This window comes from Podarcis tiliguerta (genome assembly GCF_965153285.1).
Source record: "Podarcis tiliguerta genome assembly, chromosome: 8".
Lineage (NCBI taxonomy): Eukaryota > Metazoa > Chordata > Lepidosauria > Squamata > Lacertidae > Podarcis > Podarcis tiliguerta.
The window spans coordinates 21,947,544-21,968,659 of NC_139541.1; the positions used below are offsets into that span (position 1 = coordinate 21,947,544).

The following is a 21,116-nucleotide window of genomic DNA, read 5'->3' on the forward strand; positions in this document are numbered from 1 at the left end:
AGACCCTACAATTCTATGATTTCTATGGAATTCATGGAGACAAAGGCTTGCAGTGGCTATTAGCCACGATGGCCAAGATCTACCTCCGCTTTCAGAGGTATTATGCCTCTGGTGACCAGTTGCTGGCAATCGCAGGTGGGCAGAGTCCTGCTGGACTTAGGGCCGGCGGATGGACTTCCCAGGGATACCTGGAAGAACAGGATCCACTGGCCTGATCCAGCAGGCCTCTTCTTATGAAGAGTTTGGATTTGATATCCCGCTTTATCACTACCCGAAGGAGTCTCAAAGCGGCCAACATTCTCCTTTCCCTTCCTCCCCCAGAACAAACACTCTGTGAGGTGAGTGGGGCTGAGAGACTTCAGAGAAGTTTGACTGGCCCAAGGTCACCCAGCAGCTGCATGTGGAGGAGCGGGGAAGCGAACCCGGTTCCCCAGATTACAAGACTACCTCTCTTAACCACTACACCACACTGGTTCTCTGGGCACTGGCTCTAGCTCTGAGGAAAAACGAAACGCACGGCTGCGCGTAACGTGCCATTGGCACCGAGAAGCTGACAGAACGTTCCCTTCTATATTTGATTTCTCCGAAATGCTGCGCAGTGCGAGTTCCTACAGGCTTTATTTTTACTTTATTTTTTTTTTAAAGGGCTTGTGGGACCTGGGGAGTGGGAAGGCGGTGGCGGTGGGGGGGGGTAGAGAAAGAAAAACCAAAGAAACACCCTCTTGTCTTGTGAAACGCTCTCCGAGCTTAACCACTAATCCGGCAGGTTTTCTGAAAAAGCGAGACTCCACCAAGCTGCCTGGGGAGACAGCAAACACCTCCCCCGCCATGCTAAAGCAACAGAGAATGCCACACACACCTGGGCATGCAGCAGGCAGGATCTGGGCCAAGCGCAGGCCCCACCCCACCGTTGGGGGGACCCCAGGTGACCCACACAGGCCTATCGCAGCTCAGGATGGGGAGGCAGTGAGGGAAGAGAGAGGGGAAAAATGCTGCAAGACCAGATTCATTCCAGCACAGAAGCTGTCCAAGTATTTGATATCTCCTGAAAGTCGTCTAACTCTATGTTCGCTGGCCCTCTGGCAGTCTTCTCAAGTCCTCCTAGATGTGGATTGGAAGGGTGGGTGGGTGGGGAAAGCTCACCATCCCATAAGCCAAAAATGTACTAAAAGCTGCCACCTGTGGTCTCCTCATCTTGCAGCCTTCAAGACCCCTACTTGACCAGAAAGGTCCGATGTTTCCATCCCTTGCCTCTCGAGGTGAAAGGACTATAGGTAGGTAGGACATTGGGGAACAAGTTCCAGGGAATGGATTGGAGAGTCTCTGTGTCAATCAGAGAAGAGGGTGGGGACAAAACCAGAATTAGTTGTCTGTCCCCAACTCTGGTGCCACCTACTGTTGGCCTCCTTGCCCTTTGCCGCAGCAGCCTCAATGGGCAGCAGCTGCCATTGAGTGGTCAAGATGCCTGCCAGCTTGGAGGAGACAGGTCTGAATTTCAGCTCATTTTTAGATGAACCATTCCTAGCAAAGTTGAAGGGAGGCCTGTCAGGAGTGCCTCACAGGGACTAGCACCTTAATACCATGTGGAAGAACAGAGTAAGAGGCTCCCGGCTGAAATGAGAGAGGGTTCCTTTTTAGTATTAAAGGGTGTGCCATTTAGCTTCAGACAGAAGCATAGCTGTCAACGTTTCCCTTTTTTAAAGGGAAATTCCTTTATTCTGAATAGGATTCCTCACAAGAAAAGGGAAAAGTTGATAGCTATGGACAGAGGTCCCTCCTTTCCAAGGAGGCCATTCAAAGGAAATCTCATTCCCTTCTATTTCAAGACAAACCTATTTGCGCTTTCGGAAACATAGCCAGCCTTTGAAATCCACACTTCTCTGAATTTTGCAAGGCAAAATTCCCAGCAATGAGTACCAAAAAAAAATGCATGTAACAGTGTAAAGTGTGCATAAAGGCACACATAATAGAATATTAGAACTGTAGGGTTGGAAGGGACCCCAAGGATCATCTAGTCTAACCCCCTGCAATGCAAGAATATCTTCCTGTAAAGGACATACCAAAAATGCATTCTCTATTAGGGTGGGATTTCTGTGCAAACACGAGTACAGTGGAACCTTGGTTCTCAAACAGCTTAGTTGATGAACAAATTGGCTCCCGAACACCAAAAAAGCAAAAAAAGTAAGTGTTCCGGTTTTTGAACGTTTTTCAGAAGCCGAACGTCCAACGCAGCTTCCACTTGAGTGCAGGAAGCTCCTGCAGCCAATCGGAAGCTACACCTTGGTTTTCAAATGGTTTCGGGAGTCAAATGGACTTCCAGAATGAATTAAGTTCAAGAACCAAGGTTCCACTGTATATTAGGCAAAATTGCTCACCCCAAAATTCGTACTCTAACGCTGACAACTTTTCACAAGGCCTTGTTTTTCAGTTGCAAACTGATGTGGAAAACTCTGCTTAAGATGGGGGTTGGGGGTGGGGAAGAAATGAGAAAATTAAACAGACAGAAATGCCCATCCCTGGAGTGCAGACGGCAGGCCACGAGAAGAAAAACCCAAGGCAGGCTTAACACCCTCCGTCACTACCTGCCGACACAGATCTGCCACACTCAGGAGTGAGAGACAGAAGCCCTCTGGCGCATTTTCCTCCAGCTCGCACCCAGAACGAGTCGCAACAGTTTCACGCTCGTCTCCAGTAATGCATATGGTATGTGGTCCCCCCCCCCCATCTCCCTTTGCCCTGAGGCTAGAGTTTATCTCCAGGTTAGGCAGTGGAAGTCTAATGGCAAGGAGAAGGCAGTCCATTTAATCGCATCCCACCCAGTTGGCTAAACTCACTCACTCACTCTCTTTCTCTCTGCTTATATATCTTCATTCCAAGGATAAAAAAGTAAGAAGACCTAGGCTGCTGGTTCAGACTAAAGGCCCATCTATTTTAACACCCTGTTCTCAGAAAGACCAATCAGGCACCTCTGGGAATCCTATCAAAAAGGATATTGTAGAGTTGGAAAACGTTTGGAAAAGGGCAAGCAAGATGACCAAGGGAGTGGGGAGTGACACCCCCATCAAGGTTGCAGCTTTTGTGACTTTTTAGTTTGGAGAAAGGGGGAGTAAGAGCATGGTGCTGATAAAGCCAAGGTTAAAGGTTCAGTCCCCTTATGGGACAGCTGCAGATTCCTTGGACTAGATCTGGATTTCCCAAACTTGGGTCTCCAGCTGTTTTCGGACTACAGCTCCCACCATCCCAAGGTAGCAGCAGCAGCAGCGGTCAGGGATGATGGGAATTGTAGTCCAAAAACAGCTGGAGACCGCAAGTTTGGGAAACCCTGGATTAGATGATCCTCAGAATTCCTTCCAGCTTTACAATTCTATGATTCAAAGAGGCGGTGGATAGAAGTTTATAAAATCACATGTGGCATGGAGAAAGTGGACAGAGAAAAGTTCCTTCTTCCACACAGGCAACGCTAGAAGTTGTGCACCTCCAATGAAGCTGAACGTTGGACAATTCCAGACAGGTAAAACAAAGTCCTTCATGTATTGCAACTATGGAACTCCCTGCAAGGTGGTCCCAAGGACAACTGAACTCTCACCACTTGCAACTCCCAGCAAGTGGAATTCGGTTTTTGAAAATGACTGGCTGGTAGCCACCAATAGCCCTATCCTCTGTGACTCTGCATGATCTCCTTTTAAGGCCACCCAATTTTGCCACCATCACTACTACTGGGGCAACCCAGCAGACGGGTGTGGTAAAAGTAAAATCATCACCATCATCTTACAGGAGTCCCGTGCAGTTAAAGTAGGAGAACAAGAAGAGCCCTGCTAGATCTGGATTCTATTCCAACTGCCTCCTATTTCATTGGTGGCAACTGGGAAACACTGGCCTGCGAGTGCAACCAGTTGGAGAACAGCCATTACCAAAGGTGTCATGAGCTTTGAAGACACTCAAACTCAGGACGCAAGGGAGAACTGTGCCAGGAGGAAGGCACGCTTGGCAAATCCACACCGTGATCAGATCCTGCCCAGAAACCAATGTCCCCACAGTGGAAGGACATGTGGATCCAGAATTGGCATCCACAGGCACTTACGGACTCATTGTTAAAACTGTGTTTATGGAAGACAATCTTACTCGGCTACGAGTGATCGCCAAAGAAGAAAGAAGATTTCATTGGCCAACCAGAGGTCTATGGGAAGCTCACAAGCAACAGCACCCTCTCTCCACTTGCGATTCCCAGCCACTAGTATTCATGTGAAGACAGGAAGCTTTCTCATACAGAGTCAGATTATTCGGCTGCCTAGTTCAGTATTGTCTGCTCTGACCGGCAGCGCTTCTCCAGGGTCTCAGACAGGGGACCCAGCCAGCCCTGCCTGGAGATGTCAGCCACCAAACCTGGGACCTTCCTTGTAGCTCAGTCGGTAAAGCATGAGACTCTTAATCTCAGGGCTGTGGGTTTGAGTCCCAGTTTGGGCAAAAGACTCTTGTGTTGGACTAGATGAGCCTTGTGGTCCCTCTTCCAGCTCTACGGTTCTGCATTCCAAGGAAGATGCTCTACCATGGAGCTATGGCCCTTCTCCAAATCCTCCCGCTTGCCACAGCCCTGCCATCTCATCCACAGCCTGTTGTAAATATGTAGGGATGCCAATCCCCAAACAGTCTTGGCCCAGTATACCTGAAGGAGCATCTCCACCCCCATCATTCTGCCTGGACGCTGAAGTCCAGCGCCGAGGGCCTTCTGGCGGTTCCCTCCCTGTGAGAAGCAAAGCTACAGGTAACCAGGCAGAGGGCCTTCTCGGTAGTGGCACCCGTCCTGTGGAACGCCCTTCCATTAGATGTCAAAGAGATAAACAACTACCTGACATTTAGAAGACATCTGAAGGGAGCCCTGTTCAGGGAAGTTTTTAATGTGTGACGTTTTGATGTATTTTTAATCTTGGAAGCCACCCACTTTGGCTGGGGAAACCCAGCCAGATGGGCGGGGTACAAATAATAACTAACTAACTAAATAAATAATAATATTGTTGTTATTATTATAGCCCTTCTCAGGGATCTCAGAGGCTGTCTTCCACTGAGTCAGTTCTAAGCTCGGTACTGTCCGTACTTCCTGGCAGTGGTTCTCCGGGATTTCGGAAAGGGGTGCTGGAGGTGTCGCAGCAGATGTGCCATCTCCATGGAGCGAGCTTCTATCTTGCCTCTTCCTGGCAGGCAGCACCACTCAGCTCCCTCCACGCACAGCTGTAGCCCCCACGCGGCCAGCTGGATTTAAAAGGAACAGGCTCAGCAGGAACGCTGGATGCTGATAAATAAGCAAGGTTCCCCCCTCCATTCCCACCCCTTCTGAAGGACAAGCTCAAAGAACTGTGCCTGGTGAGTCTGTCTCTGTCTCTGTCTCTGTCTCTCTCTCTCTCTCTCTCTCTCTCTCTCTCTCTCTCACACACACACACACACACACACTTCAGGGACTCCCAGTTGAGGGTCACCGTCAGAACGACATCAAAAGGACAGCTGTGCTGGGAAGCCCAGACTTAAGAGAGGCCGTCCTCGCCTCCAAAAACCGGCCCCGGAGACACCTTCCAATGAGGGCTCGTAGGATAGTTTGTCCTGCTTTATTCTTTTAATTTTATTTACTTATTTATTAGCTTTAGGTACCCCCCCTCCCCTTCACAAGATCTCAGGGCAGCTCACGAAATAAAATAACACAGGATAAAAACAAGTAAATAACTAAAGGCACAACAGCAAAACCTGCCCTTCCAAAAGACACATTTAAAAGGCCTGGCTAGTGAAGCCTTTTAATGTGTAGTGTTTTATTATGTTTTTATATGTGTTAGAAGCTGCCCAGAGTGGCTGGGGCAAGATAGTCAGGGTACAGATAATAAAATCTATCTATCCAGTTCCGTTTTTCCAAAAAATGTTTAGGGGTACTCCCATTTTGACTCAAGAAATTCACAATTTTACAGTTCAAATCGGGAAAAATAAATACAGTAAATGGACAAAAGTACAAAGATTCACAAAATGTTTAGGGGTATGTGTACCCATGTGTCCTTCGGGTTTTGCGGTCCTGAGCCATTTAAATCATTGCTTTGACTTTGCAATTCCTGCATTGCAGGGGGCTGGATAATAATAATAATAATAATAATAATAATAATAATAATAAAAATTTGTACCCCGCCCATCTGGCTGGGTTTCCCCAGCCACTCTGGGCGGCTTCCAACAAAGATTAAAAATACATTAAAATGTCACACATTAAAAGCTTCCCTAAACAGGGCTGCCTTCAGATGTCTTCTAAAAGTCTGGTAGTTGTTGTTCTCTTTGACATCTGATGGGAGGGCATTCCACAGGGCGGGTGCCACTACCGAGAAGGCCCTCTGCCTGGTTCCCTGTAGCTTTGCTTCTCGCAGTGAGGGAACTGCTAGAAGGCTCTTGGGGTCCCTTTCCAACACTACAGTTCTGTGATTATATTATATTTTATACCCCACTTTTCCCCACAGATGAAAGGCTCTTCTAGACTGATGGAGCAGGAGCTGCAGCTGCATTCTGGAGCACGCCATTGATGCAACAATAGTGCATTACTTGGGGATTCGCGATGGACTGTCCACACATCCTTTCCCTTTGTTAACTGCTCTGCGTTGCTCCCTCTGCCCCCGTGCTGTCTGGAGCACAGCACAACAAAAGCGGGCCAGAAACAAAAATCAAATGAACCGGAAAGTTTTATGGCATGAAAATGGACAGGATCTCAGCAGGGCACACATATGCTGGAAAATGAAGCAACGCGTCTGCCCCACAAACCTCTTGCAGGTGCAAAAACAGTATTGACAGCAGGATCGTGTAAAACAGCCCTGACACCATCATTACAAATTCTCGTGACTGCATGATGAAAAGGATGTCTGGAGGGGCCCCAAAGCTGTTTTCCCCTAAAGCGGCCCAGGTCCATTTAAAACAATAAAATAAAAATAAGGGAGGGAAAGAGAAATTGTTGGGATCCCAGAATCCAGTGGTGACCAGTAAAATGGTCTTTACATCCTGCTAGACCCAAACTGTGGTTGTCCTGTATAGAAGTTGCACAGAATTAATGTTTAATTTGTGCACTATTTAAAAGCTTTTTTTGGTTGTGGGGGCAGAGATCTCAAAGTCCCGTACATTAAAACAGGTGTGGAGAACCTCAGTCCAGAAGTTAAATGCGGCCCTCCAGGCCTCTCTATCTGGCCCTGGGGGCTCTCTCCAGAGCACACCCCTCACTAGTCGTTCTTCATCTCCTCCCAGAGTGTTTTTGCCTGGCTGGAATGTGTCCCTGAGCTCTGATAACATCTCTCACTGGCCTGGATGGTGTGTAGAGAGGGGTGTGTCAGAGTGTGGAGAAACTAGCCCTTTGCACAAAGGTCACGTTTGCATTGATCGCTCTGCCCACATTTGCATCTGACCCCCCCACCCCCAGGAAGGTTGCCCCAAAAGGACTGCAGCCCTTGAAGTGAAAAACAAATAATTAAAATTCCTCTCCCTTAGACATCTGGAAGGTGGCAGAGAGGCCACAGACAGGCACCCACTCATCCCCTCACATGGAGGGAACCTGGATTATGCCCTGAAGCGGGTGAGCAAGGTTTCAGATCTGACAGTGGCTGACCACCCAGCTGATGCTGTAGCTGTGGATTTCCTGCACTGGCAGGGGGGTCAGGCTAGATGGCCTCTGGGGTACCCCCCAACTCTCTGATTCCACTGTCCCAGGGCAGATAAAACGATCACAAGGAGATCTATATAGTTTACGGTGCAGTTTGCCTGTACAAATCAAGCCCCACACAGTTCTGCAGGGCTTACTCAGCACACTGGCTGGGGCTGATGGGCACCAGGTTGGCAATGGGCACATCTACTGACCAAGGCTGGGTCCAACCCAGTACTTATCAGCGGTCTTTCTGCTTGACTAATTGCTCAAGCCTATAGAGTGGTACCTCGGGTTAAGAACTTAGTTTGTTCTGGAGGTCCGTTCTTAACCTGAAACTGTTCTTAACCTGAGACACCACTTTATCTAAGGGGGCCTCCCACTGCTGCCATGTGATTTCTGTTCTCATCCTGAAGCAAAGTTCTTAACCCGAGGTACTATTTCTGGGTTAGTGGAGTTTGTAACCTGAAACATCTGTAACCTGAGGTACCACTGCATGTGCTTCCTCAGAAATAAACACTGTGCTCGATAGAACTTACTCCCAAGTAAGCTTGGAGTGGCTACTACACCTTAGGCTGGCTTTCATTAGAAGGCAGCCCCATTGATAAAGGCGGTACCTATAGATCAGATTAGAAGTGAATCACGCACATTATCTTAGAAATTCCTGAACAACAACCCTGTTTGGCAAGGTTGATATTTTTATACCTATATTATAGACAAAAGAATGAGACTGAGAGGGTGGCTTTCCTTAGAATCTTCCCCCAATGTCAGTGAATTCACCAAAAGGCAAATCCCTTTGTGGATGTGGGAGTGGAGAGCGGGAAGAAATCACACAATCTGATATAAATAAAAGGGGCAGTATTCAGAATCAGGTAGAAAATTTCAATGTAATTAGGGATCAAAAGGAGCCATATTTGGACAGCAGAATTTGAAAGGTAGACTCTCGCATGCAACTGCTGAATTATCAAGAAGCTCAGCACTATTCCTTTGGGTCTGAATAAAGATAATGTTTCCCTGTATCATTGAAGATCTTAACGCAATTATCTTAGCCGCACTGAGTGAATCATCCTTGGTTTGCTGTTGCAAAGGGTAACTGCGCATATTTCACATACATTTAAGCACCAGCTCAATTATCCCCAACTGCACTTTTTTGTCTGTTGGTTTTGCATCTCATTGCCTTTCCGCTATCACCTAATTCAATTATCACCAACTGTACTTGTCTGGATCTCATTGCCAATCATCTCCCACCTTACATTCCCCTCCTTTCTTTGTGGCTTGTCCTCCCCTCCAGCTGCCAGCTGAGATTTCGCTTCATCCACCTGAAAACATGGACTTCTTAAAGTCCACAAAAGCTTCTGCCACAATACATACATTGCATAGGAGTGAACTCCTAGGGACCGAGGTCCCTTCAACCCACCAAAATATTTGAGAGGGCTGGTCTCCCCCAAAGGTGATGGGCATTGCCATTCAAATGGTGAGCTTGCACCGTGTCTTGTGATTGATTATGTGCTTACCTGCCTCTCCCGATATTTTTTTCAAGTCGGCACTCCTGTACATTTGTTAATCTGTAAAGTGTCACATTTGCTAGTCTGTAAAGTGGGACAAGGGTGGCGTTGTGGCCTAAACCACAGAGCCTAGGGCTTGCCGATCGGAAGGTTGGCGGTTTGAATCCCCGCAACGGGGTGAGCTCCTGTTGCTCGGTCCCTGCTCTTGCCAACCTAGCAGTTCAAAAGCAACGTCAAATCAAAAGTAGATGAATAGGTACTGTTCCGGCGAGAAGGTAAACGGCGTTTCCATGTGCTGCTCTGGTTTCACCAGAAGCAGCTTAGTCATGCTGGCCACATGACCCAGAAAGTCTGTCTGCGGACAAACATTGGCTCCCTCAGCCTGTAAAGCGAGATGAGCGCCGCAACCCCAGAGTCGTTCGCAACTGGACTTAACTGTCAGGGGTCCTTTACCTTTTTAAAGTGTCACAGGGCTCCTTGATGGTTTCCCTGCAACAGACTATCGCAGCTACCCCTCTAGAAATACAGTGGTACCTCGGGTGACATATGCTTCAGGTTACATACACTTCTGGTTACAGACTCTGCTAACCCAGAAATAGTACCTTGGGTTAAGAACTTTGCTTCGGGACGAGAACAGAAATCATGCTCTGGCGGCACGGCGGCAGCGGGAAGCCCCATTAGCTAAAGTGGTCTTCAGGTTAAGAACATTTGCTGGGTGCAACAGCAGGAGAGAGCCAGGGCACTCATGTCCTGCCCAGAAGCATCTGGTTGGCAACTGTGGGAAGAGAAGAGGAGCCAAGCTGAATCAGGCCAGAGGCCTGCCATAGCCCAGAGTTCTCACAGGAGTCAGCTATATACCTATGGGAAACTCCCCACAAGCAGATCCTAATGCAACAGAATTCAGTACAGATGTGTTCTGCCTCTGACAGTGGAGGAAGACCGTAGACTTCATAGCTAGTAGCTAGTGACAGCTGTCTCCTCTGTGAACTTGTCAAATCCTCTTTCAAGGAGGATAGTTACCTTCTGTGGGAGCAACTTTATGTTCTGGGAAACTGGCACAGACAGGCCTTTGGTCTTATACAGCGGGACAGTTCTGGTTCTTCTTATCTTTCTTTACTGAATAGGAGATGCTCTGTTCATTCCTCCACCTCCTAGCAGCTTTGATACACCAGCCAAATTGCATTTAGTTCATCCAAAAGGAGGTCAAATCCCTGCCACCAGTGCTACCATGGAGAATGCCAACTTTGCCCATACATGGGAACAGGAAGCTGCCTTATACCCAGTTGGACCGTGGTCCAATATTATCTCCATTGGTCACCAGCAGTTTTCCAGAGTTTCAGATGGGGGAGAGTTCCAGTCCTACCAGGAGATGTTGGGGATCGAACCTGGGACTTTCTGCATGCAAAGCAGATGTTCTAATCGCTGAGCTACAGCCCTGTGCTTGTACGGATCACACCAATTGTGACTGTGGAAGGGTGATGGGGGAGAAATAGGGGGTCTTGGTTAATCCCTGCTCAGAAAATTTCAGCACAACACCACTGCCCTAAACACATATCCACTCAAGCTGTTTGTAGCTTTGCTCCAAAGGACACTGAGGAGTCCTTGAACTTGACTTCTCATGCCTTGCTCTCAACCATAGAGGTGTGATCACTGCTGTTTGAGACTCTAAGGGGCTAGCATGAGGGAAGTGCTTTAGCCTGCAACAAATAATCAGAAAGCACACATGTCACACAGAATGCACATGTTAAACATGCACAGTAAACACGACTGGCTGGAGCACGTTGGAACTGATAGGATGGAAAGGAGGGAGCCCAACAGTAGGTGGCGCCAGAGCCAACAGCAGGCAAAATGAATTCATTCTAGTTTTGTCCCCATCCTTTCCCCCTGCTGAGTTCTGCAAGGGCAACACTGAGATTAAGGAGGAGAGGGAAGCTGATAGCCAGGTCCACTTCTTGGACTGCTTGTAGGTCAGATGGCAGGCAGGCAGAGTCGTGTGAAATCACAGTGCTTCAACTCTCAGGGCTACCCCCACCCCCATGCAGCCTTGCAGCAGGCATGCACACAACAACAACAACAACAACAAATGCAGATTGGATTGTTTGCTTTAAAAGCCATGGGTTGGTGTTGGTAAGAAAAAACAGCTGCAGGGGGTTAGGGCTTGGGGAGGAAGGAGGAGGTATCTAGGACTGGTTGCAACACCCAGCACTCAAAAAACTCCTGCAACAAATGCAAAAATGGCACTTGCGAACTTGTAGCAGTTGCACAACAAAGAGCCACCTTCCTGCAGGTGCCTTATTTAGCACCGCAGGGAAATTCAGCCAAAGCCCCTTGTGCAAAATGTATTGCAATGAAATGGCTTGTTGAGAAGCTGTGGTGGGGAGAGGGGTGTTTTAACCCTTTCTCGCCCCCTTCTTAGTTTGCTCAGAATCGCTCACACAGAGTCCTCCACGAAGAAGACAGGAAAGGCACGTTTTTGGGGGGCTGGGCTCTGTAGGAAGGCAAGAGCACTGGGGAGGCAGTTTGGAAAAGACATGAAGCAGGCAGCAAGTGAGGAAAAGGGTTAACCACACACATACGCTGCCTTTGCATTCTAGATTCACACCCCCCTCTTTTTTTCTTAGAAAAAGCAGCCTCCAGGCATCTCTTACATGTGTAGCTCCACCCTAAGCTGGTCACAAATCTACAAGTCAAAGAAGCCATGCATTATCAACCCTATTTGGAGAAGGGCCATGGCTCAGTGGTAGAGCATCTGCTTTGCATGCACAGTCCACTCCCTAACATCTCCGGGTAGGGCTGGGGGTGTCCCCTGCCTGAATCCCTGGAGAGCTGCTGCCAGTCAGTGTAGACAACACTGGCTAGATGGACCAATGGATCTGACTCAAGATAAGGCAGATTCCAAGGTTTCTATGTTTGAAAGGAAGGGTGGTAGAGCACCTGCTTTGCATACAGAAGGTCCCAGTTCAATTCCTGGCATCTTCAAGTAGGGTTGGAAATGTCCCCTGCCTGAAACTCCGGAGAGCTGCTGCCAGTCAGTGTCGACAACATTGGCTAGATGGACCAACAGTCTGACTCTGCATAAAACAGCTCCCTACGCTTCCATTATGAAGGAGATTTGACATCTCTACTCCACCTTTTCCCTGCGCTGAAAATCAAACAAGGCATCTTGAAAATAAATGCAGTGGTACCTCGGGTTACATACGCTTCAGGTTACAGACTCCACTAACCCAGAAATAGTACCTCGGGTTAAGAACTTTGCTTCAGGATGAGAACAAAAATTGTGCAGCGGCGGCACGGCAGAAGGGGGAGGCCCCATTAGCTAAAGTGGTGCTTCAGGTTAAGAACAGTTTCAGGTTAAGAACGGACCTCCGGAACAAATTAAGTACTTAACCCGAGGTACCACTGTAAGACAAAATACAGTAAGACAAAATACACAACATTTCTCCCCCCCCCAACCCCACAGCAGCCTAAAAATGTCATCACAAAGGCTCAAATTAAAAGAATGTAAAGCTTTAACAAGCATTTTAAGAGTTGGCAAAGAGATGGTGAGACATAGCTCTCCTGGGTTGGAGAAGGGCTCTTCTGCTGTGTACTGCATAGCTGAGATAGCTCACCTGGTAGAGCGTTAGACTCTTAATCTCAGGGTTGTGGGTTTGAGCCCCACATTGGGCAAAAGATTGGGCATTGCATGGGGTTGGACTACATATGACCCTCATGGGCCCTTCCAACTCTGCCATTCTATGTCCTGTATATTACACCTCAAAATAAAAAAAATAAGCGAAAACAACAAGATCCCACTTACAACTTTAGAAAGAGGAAGAGATTATTTCTTCCACTTGTGTAGGTTACAACCAAGTTTAGAACAAGCATGGCTGCTGGATCAAGCCAATGGCTATCTAAGCCTAGCATTCTGTTCTCCCAGTGGCCCACCTGAGCAGGACAGCAACTCACCCCACCTGCAATTCCCAGAAACTGGTATTCAGAAGAATACTGCCTCTGGCTGTGGAGGTACAGCCTACCCATTGTGGCTAGGAGCCATCAATAGCTTTATCCTCCACGCATTTGTCTTTGAAAACCACCCAAGTTATTTGCCATCTTGGATTCTTCAAGTTAATCATCAACCCAAATCAGCAATCTATGGTTAATTATGCATGGTAAACCACAAGCTGGATAAAGCATGCAAGCCAAACATTTTTGATGCTATTCGATCTACTACGAATAGATTCACCCTGCCTCTGCCCATGTCGGGGAGAAAACCGGAAGCCTTAACAGGTGCCCCCCCCATAGAACCCTCCCCCCCCCGATAAATGTCTTTTGTCCATTTCTGTGGCTTCTGAGATTTCACCCTTCTTCTATGCCCACCCACTCTTAAAGCATGAGGTCTAGAATGTTGACTGATGCTTTTTAAACAAAAAGCTGACTTGTAATATTTGAGCCGTGTGCACCCAAGTGAATGGGGTGCAGAACAATCCTACAGTTCTACAAAACAGATAGGCCCATGGTGCAGTTTAAAGTCCCGCAATGGCTTGCCTCAAAACAGGAACCAACCCCCAAAGAAATCAGACTTGTTCACAGCTTTAAATCGGACCATTGCTAAAGCAGCTTTGAATGTCGCAGGTAGCCAAGAGTTTTTAGGTAGGAAAACCCTTCCGTCTGGAGAACACCAGAGATTGGTAGCGACAGGCGACAATCCCATTCTTCAGTTATCTACTGCAATGCCACAAGGAGGTTAGCAAAGAGTGGCATTGGGAGATAGGAGAATTTCACAGCTCCCTCTTTCTAGATCTGTTGCAAAGACACACACTAAGAGTCCAGCTACTTTTGGATGGGGTAGCAGATGCTGTTGCAAGACGCCCAAGAACAGAAAACTTCAAGCCAATGAACTGAGCCAAGTTGACTCAAAGGGCCAAAAAGGGGTCTCCCTCAAAGGACATACAACAGGGCCCTTAGACATTGCCCTTGCAAACTACCAGATGCCATAGTTTCTTGCTTGGCTTCTCTTGAACGCTACAGAGTGCGCCAGCACATAAAAAGAGCCTTTCTGCTGGAACAAGCTGGTGGCTCATCTAGTCCCTCAATGTGCTATCACAGAAGCCAATCAGAAGCCCATGGGAAGCCAGCAAGCACGACCCAACCACAACAGCACTCTCCTCACCTGCGACTCCTAGGCAACACTGCTTCTGGCAGTGGCAACAGAATATTTTTCTTAACTACATTTTGCTGGATGAGCAAGCACAACAAGGCACCCTTCCGGAACCCAGACGTATGAATCAAGCTGCGCAGAACCTCCAAATTCTTCAGTGTTACATCAGCACTGGCTTCCAAGTGGGATTTGCTTCTATCGACAGGGCGGAGCGACTTTAGCAAAACTTGAGCATCGTGGGTGTTCGACGGCAAAATGCTAACAGGCTAAGTGGGGAGTTAGCTGCACAGACTCCGAAAGCTTGAGAGATGTACATTTGTGCGAACAAACAGCACAACCCTTGCAGTATACACAAGCCCCAGGAACTGTCTGCTATTCCTCTCCCCAGCACCCAAATTTCTGCAAGCCTGGAACCACATCAAGGTCTTTCCCCCTTCCACAAAAAGTGGTATTGTCCACAATAAAGTGAACAAGAGCTAACACACTCTGAACAGCATTTAGAAAGACCCAGAGGACAGAATGGGTAGCAGAATTCACGTTTGGGTTAAGCAAAGTTGAAAGTACAACAGGTGGCCATCAAATTCACAATCTTATCAGCCCTGGTGCCCAACTATTAAACCAACTGAAAACAAAACAAAACCTTATTTTGCAAAACTTTTTAACTGAATCGGCTTTAAAAGCAGAGGTCTTCACTTTCAGTCCTTGCCCATTTTTACTTAAAAAATAAAAGTTACAATGGATTTTATTGCTTTTAGAGATTAAAAAGTTCACTCAGAGAGATTGCAGAGCAATCACTGTTTTATCAAGGCTAATAATATTAACTTAATTTCGCAGGGTGTGTGTGTGTGTGTGTCAGATTTTCCCATGAAACCACACCCTCTGTTCCGAAAACTGCTCTACAATAAGTTCTCATTTTTGTTCATGAGAGCCTTTCGCCAAGGCACTCTGGCTAACATACATCAGGATATTTCATGTCACAACGATCCCACCAGGTAGGCCAACCTGAAAAAATCACACCAGCTCTTCAAGTCAGGCCCTCTGTCTGCTGCCCATGTTCCAGGAGTCAAAGATCATCAATTAAATAAAATAACACAAAATAGCTTCTGGGGCTAATGTGCTCACAGCACAGTAAGCCCCATTGAATTCAGTGGGAATTCTTCTGTCCCACTGAATTCAATGGGGCTTACTCCCAGGAAAGAGAACAGAGGATTCTAGCCTGGGAGACCTACAAGCCTTGGCACGCCTTGGAGCTTCATTAAAGGGGTTCTGGCGGCCAAGAACCCCGATGCTGGGATAGGGAACGTCACAGCGAGGTGGGGGAAACAACCACAGCAAGACTGCCCTTGAGCGCGTGCAGAAAGCGCACTCGCAGCCTCCCAGTGGAGGTCTAGGATTGGATCTCCAGGCTGCTTCGAGTCCCGAAATACTATTGCCTACAGAAGGACGATTTTTTAAACAAAACGTGCGTTTGCAGCTAAGAGCAGAGCAGCGCGCCTCGCTCTCCAACCCTGGCTCCTCGAAGGGACGGAGCGCGCGCCAGATAATTCCCAGAAAGAGACCCCGTCCAGGCACCAGGGTCTGATGAAGTAGGCAAATGGGACCTGCTCGGGGTCCCAATCCCCCTTTCCGAGCAGGGCGAAGCCAGGCAACACAACCAGGGAGGAAGAGGGAACCTCGACAGCTCCGTCTCCGCCGCTGCCCGCAGACTGCCTGGCTCGGCGAGGCTGGCGCTTGCTCCGGCTGCCGGCACCTGCTGCAAGCGAGGGCGGCGTCGGCAGCTCCCGGCGGCCCCTAGCTCTCCTCGGCCGGCGGGCCGGGCTCGGCTTCTCCTCCGCCTTCCCTCCCACCCCGTCGCGGCGCCCGCACTCACAGCCAGTTGCTGGCGTTGGCCGAGAAGGCGGCGAGGATCAGCAGCAGCAGCGAGCGCAGGAAGTAGCGCGGGCTCATCCTGGACGGCGCGGCCGGGCGGGCGAGCGCGGACGGCGGGGCAGCGGGAGGCAGGGCCGGCGTGGGGCCGGCGGCGTCGGGCCGCAGCGCAGCCGGACCCGCGGCCGCCCGGGCTCAGGTGCTGCTGCCGCGGCCGCCCGGCGCTCCGACCCGACGGCTCGAGCAGCAGGGCGCAGCCGGGGCTGATGCGCCGGCGGCAGCTGCGGAGCCGGACTGTCAGCTCGGCCGGGAGCTCCCGGGATGGAGCGGCGGGCGGGCGGGGCGCGGCCCCAGGAGGCGGCTCTCGGGGCGGGACCGGGACACCCCTGAGGCGGAGCGCGCGGCGCCCGGGAGCCGCCTTGCCTGCTGCCGTCCGCGTCCCGGGCCGGCCCAGCGCGGCCCAAGGGGGCTTACTCGGGAGTAAAGCGGCGCGGAGCCCACGCGCGGGCTACTCCCGAGTAAGAGAGCGGGCGTCCGGGGAGACGATCTTCCCCGAGCAAGTCTGAATTATGCCTATTTCCAAAGCACATTTCTCTTCTTTCTTGTTCTCTCTCCCTGCAACCAGAGCTCTTCTGGGTTATTCTGGAAATGCGCTAAGCATTCTGCACTAGCTCGGAGAAGCCCTCTTCCTTTTATTTTTACCGCATGTGTTTTCTCAAAGGGGAAGTGCTTGCCTGAAGCCTCTCCCATCTCTCTGCCTTGGAAGTCCAAACTTCCTGGATGTGGATGCAGGGACTTCTTAGCCTGGGGAATAGGGCACTCTGTGCATGATCAGAGGTGCCTGGGTGTTCTTGCTTTTGTTTGCTTCGTACTGTTATAGAGCTGACAGCTCTGGCAGTGAACACAGCTTTAAAGGTTGAGCTAGGGGAATGGCTAAAGAGCAATGGTCTGCTTGCTATGTGAGCTCATTTATGAAATGCTGTGGGTCAAACCACAGAGCCTAGGACTTGACAATCAGAAGGTTGGCGGTTCGAATCCCCATGACGGGGTGAGCTCCCATTGCTCGGTCCCTGCTCCTGCCAACCTAGCAGTTCAAAAGCACGCCCCAAAGTGCAAGTAGATAAATAGGTACCGCTCCAGCAGGAAGGTAAACAGCGTTTCCGTGTGCTGCTCTTTTTCGCCAGAAGCGGCTTAGTCATGCTGGCTCCCTCGGCCAGTAAAGCAAGATGAGCGCCGCAACCCCAGAGTCGGTCACGACTGGACCTAATGGTCAGGGGTCCCTTTAGCTTTACCTAACTGTTTCTTAAGGGATTGGGACATAAACTGTACTGTACTACCTTCTCAGCTGTGAAATGTGTTTGGTGTAGAGCTCCGCCCACACAACCCCCTCCTTCCTTTTAAAGGTCAAGTTTCCAGCCCTCAAGGCCACAGAGAGAGAAGGTTGAAAGTCTGCAGGCCCTATTGCCAGGGGAAACATCAGCTGCACAGGGGTGGGGCTGAGCAGGTGAGAGTTCAGGGACAGCTGCAGCTCTCCCCTTCCCCTGGATTAGCAGAACCAGCAATTTATGCAAAATAAGCAGAATTCCGCTAAACTGGGTATATAGCCGAAGGTAGAACAAGGAAAACTGGCATGGGCTGAAACGACGGGCAGGCCTTGACCTGTCCTACAGTGGTGGTTCTTTCTGCTTTTCAGACTTTTAAAAATCCATGCAGAGAAGGCCTGCATTCCTTCCATTGTCTCCTTGCCCAGAGAGAGTAGCTGCAGTAGATCAGTAAAAGAGAGAGAGAGAGTGCGTAAGAGAGAGAGAAGCTTCCAATACTTGTTTTAAAGCCCATTGCCTTTCCCCAAATGCCTCAGCTTGGGCTTGCACTGGTAATAGGATGGGGAACTGCTAGATGTCCACAGACTCCAGCTACCATCTTGCCTGATCCCTGGCCATGCTGGCTGGGGCTGATGGGAGCTATAGTCCGGCAACACCTGCAGGGACACAGGCTCCCAACCCCCTGCGGTATTATTTTGGTAGAAGAAGGGTCATCGGAAAAGATGTACCATATAAGCTGCTTTGCGCTGAGTGAAAACATTCCTCCATCTAGCTCAGCATCATCTGCACCAAGAATCACCAATGTGGTGCCCGTGGGCACAATGGCACCCATAAAGATTTTCATTGGTCTCCCTGGGCAGGTCCCGAAGATGGTGAGCTCCTCCTCCTCCTCCTCCTCCTCCTCCTCCTCCTCCTCCTTCTCCTTCTTTTTCTTCTTCTTAAAAAGTCCGTAGGCCACTTAGAATCATAGAATGGTAGAGCTGGAAGGGACCCTAAGAGCCATCTAGTCCAACCCCCTTCAATGCAGGAGTCGCAGCTAAAGAATCCCTGAAGAGATGTCCCCCCAAAAAAAATTCTGCTTCAAAACTTTCCAGTGAAGAAGAGGCCACCACCTTCCGAGGGAGCCCATTATCGTCTCAAGTAGCTCTTTCTTAGAAACAATGTAGTGGTTTCCTTGAAATGATGGTGTGATGTGGGCATGTTGTATATTTCTCCTGGTGCTGTTGTTATTAGGCACCAAAAGCATCAGTGTCTCTCTCTCTGTATGTAATCAATAAAAAGAGCCTGGCTGCTCAAACAGCCATTGGCTCTGGCGCCACCTACTGTCAGGCTCCTTGTCTTCCACCCCACCAACTCTGTTTTCCTTGGAGTTTGTGTGTGTGTGTGTGCGCGTGTGCGCACACACTTTTGTAGTGGCTTTTGCTGCTCTCCTCCTCCCTGGAAGGCCAAACATGGGCAGGTGGGCACCCCTCCCAATCAGCAATATTATTGTTATTGTTGTTGTTATTATTATCACCTGAGCTTTAAAAAATCTTCTTCCTCCAACGAGCCAGCAGTTGTGGTATATATGGAGTTCTCACGTTTCAACCCTCACAACAACCCTGCAAAGTAGGTGAGATTAGGAGGCAGTGGGTTGTATCCAACAGCAGTCCTAATTGGAATAGACTGTCAGTGAAGTGCAGAGGTGATTTTGAGGTATTAGGCTATTAGCAGTTGCTTATCTAGCCACTAGAGGGAGACATGATCACATATAACTTAAGACTTGAGCACCATCCCCCTTTGGGGCTGGGCTTGAATATCTCCCACCCCCCATCCCAAGGTTAGAGAGTTGGACCCTCAAAACCATCATTTCTGGAACAGGCTGACGTTTAAGTCGGCCAGTGCTGCAGCAACTCATGATTCCTCATCTTGTTTTGGAGATATGGAAGGCTGGTCTCACTGGTCTGGAGATGTGGAAAGCTTCTTGCTATGTCTGGAGAGGGTTCTGAAGGCCTTTGAGGAAAGGTGGTCTTCTCCATTCCGACTGATGGCAATGGGTGGGGGCAGACCACCACGCTTTGACATGACTAGATTTGGAAACTGGTAAGTATCCCAAGTCGATGTTAAAAAGAAGAAGTGGGTCTACCTGGATGGTCCTCCTACCCCATTTAAACTGTTTTCAGAATCTAAGACAGGCTTCCTCAACTCTGCCCTCCAGATGTTTTGAGACTACAATTCCCACCATCCCTGACCACTGGTCCTGCTAGCTAGGGATCATGGGAGTTGTAGGCCAAAAACATCTGGAGGGGCGAGGTTGAGGATGCCTGATCTAAGACCACCTTCAGCTTGATCTCCCCTGGTCCAATCTTCCCAGCTGCCTGCATCCTAACCAACAAGCACATCTGCCTAGAGTGGCAGAGGAATGGCACTCTACATACAATGCTCTGTGGTATAGTGGTTAAGAGCGGTAATCTGGTGAACCGGGTTCATGTCTCCGCTCCTCCACATGCAGCTGCTGGGTGACCTTGGGGTAGTCACACTTCTCTGAAGTCTCTCAGCCTCACTCACCTCACAGAGTGTTTGTTGTGGGGGAGGAAGGGAAAGGAGAATGTTAGCTGCTTTAAGACTCCTTCGGGTAGTGATAAAGAGGGATATCAAATCCAAACTCTTCTTCTCCTCCTCCATGCTGGGTTGTCTGTTTTTCACTGCGGTGCCGGCATTGGCATAGAGGTACCAAGGGGCTGGACACAGGAGGCTGAGGGCCAGCTTGTGCCTTGTAAGGAAGATGCCACAGTGCGAGTTTGGATGGTCATCTGACAGGGATTCTTTAGCTGTGATACTTGCATTGATGACCCTTGGGGTCCTTGCCTGGTCCCCATGAAATGGGAGGTGTGCTACGCAGAACTGAACACAGAGAGCGCTTCCAGGCTCTCACTGTTTTTGAGCAGGATTCAATCACATCCAGGCAAATTCAATCAAAGCACAATCAACGCTGATTGGGGGCTCTTATGAAACAAAGCCACTTCCTTTGCAATATGGAAAATGCTGGGATCATCTATTCTCCCCAGAAACAAATCAGGACGAATACTCATTAAGCAAGTTGCCTGGATCTGGAAACATTTATTATGTTATTGTTTTACCATTCTCCTTGGCTCTGTTATCAGAGTCTATTTATTATTCAGTGAGAAGCAATGCATATAGCTGTGGGCAGGGGATTGCGAGAGGGTGAATTGAAAGAGGAGTTATTGTATCTTAAAGAGAATTTAGCAGGCTGGTGGTAGTGTAATCAAATAAACTATTGGTACCAAAACTGGCATTGACCTACCTTAAAGGGTTTTTGCAAGGAATACTCAAGTGAGCACAAGTTAAGGTTGGGTGCTGTGCTGTGTAGCCCATTACCACATTTAAAACTGTGTAGCCGGTTACCACATTTAAAACCAGAAGCAATCTCTGCTTATCCTCAGGCCTTTGTGGTGGGAAGAGAGTCACTCAAGTCTGGTTCGCTTGAGGCTGATCCAGAATTTATGATTAACCCAATAGCCAAACTTGGTGCAAGGCTCTGGGATCAGGGGAGATCAGAGCAGAGAAACATTTCAGTATAGCTATAATAATAATAATAATAATAATAATAATAATAATAATAATAGCAGCAACAATGATGA

At 49.0% G+C, this 21,116-nt stretch overlaps 1 protein-coding gene across 1 annotated transcript in view; it reads right to left on the reverse strand.

The window, feature by feature from the left end:
* Positions 1-16,449, reverse strand: part of WNT4 (Wnt family member 4) — a 52,516-nt gene extending 36,067 nt beyond the window's left edge. The window contains exon 1 of the mRNA XM_083452246.1: positions 16,158-16,449. Coding sequence (XP_083308372.1) covers positions 16,158-16,234 — 77 coding nt within the window. The 5' untranslated portion in view covers positions 16,235-16,449. The remainder of the gene's footprint in view (positions 1-16,157) is intronic.
* Between the last annotated feature and the right edge of the window lie 4,667 nt (positions 16,450-21,116).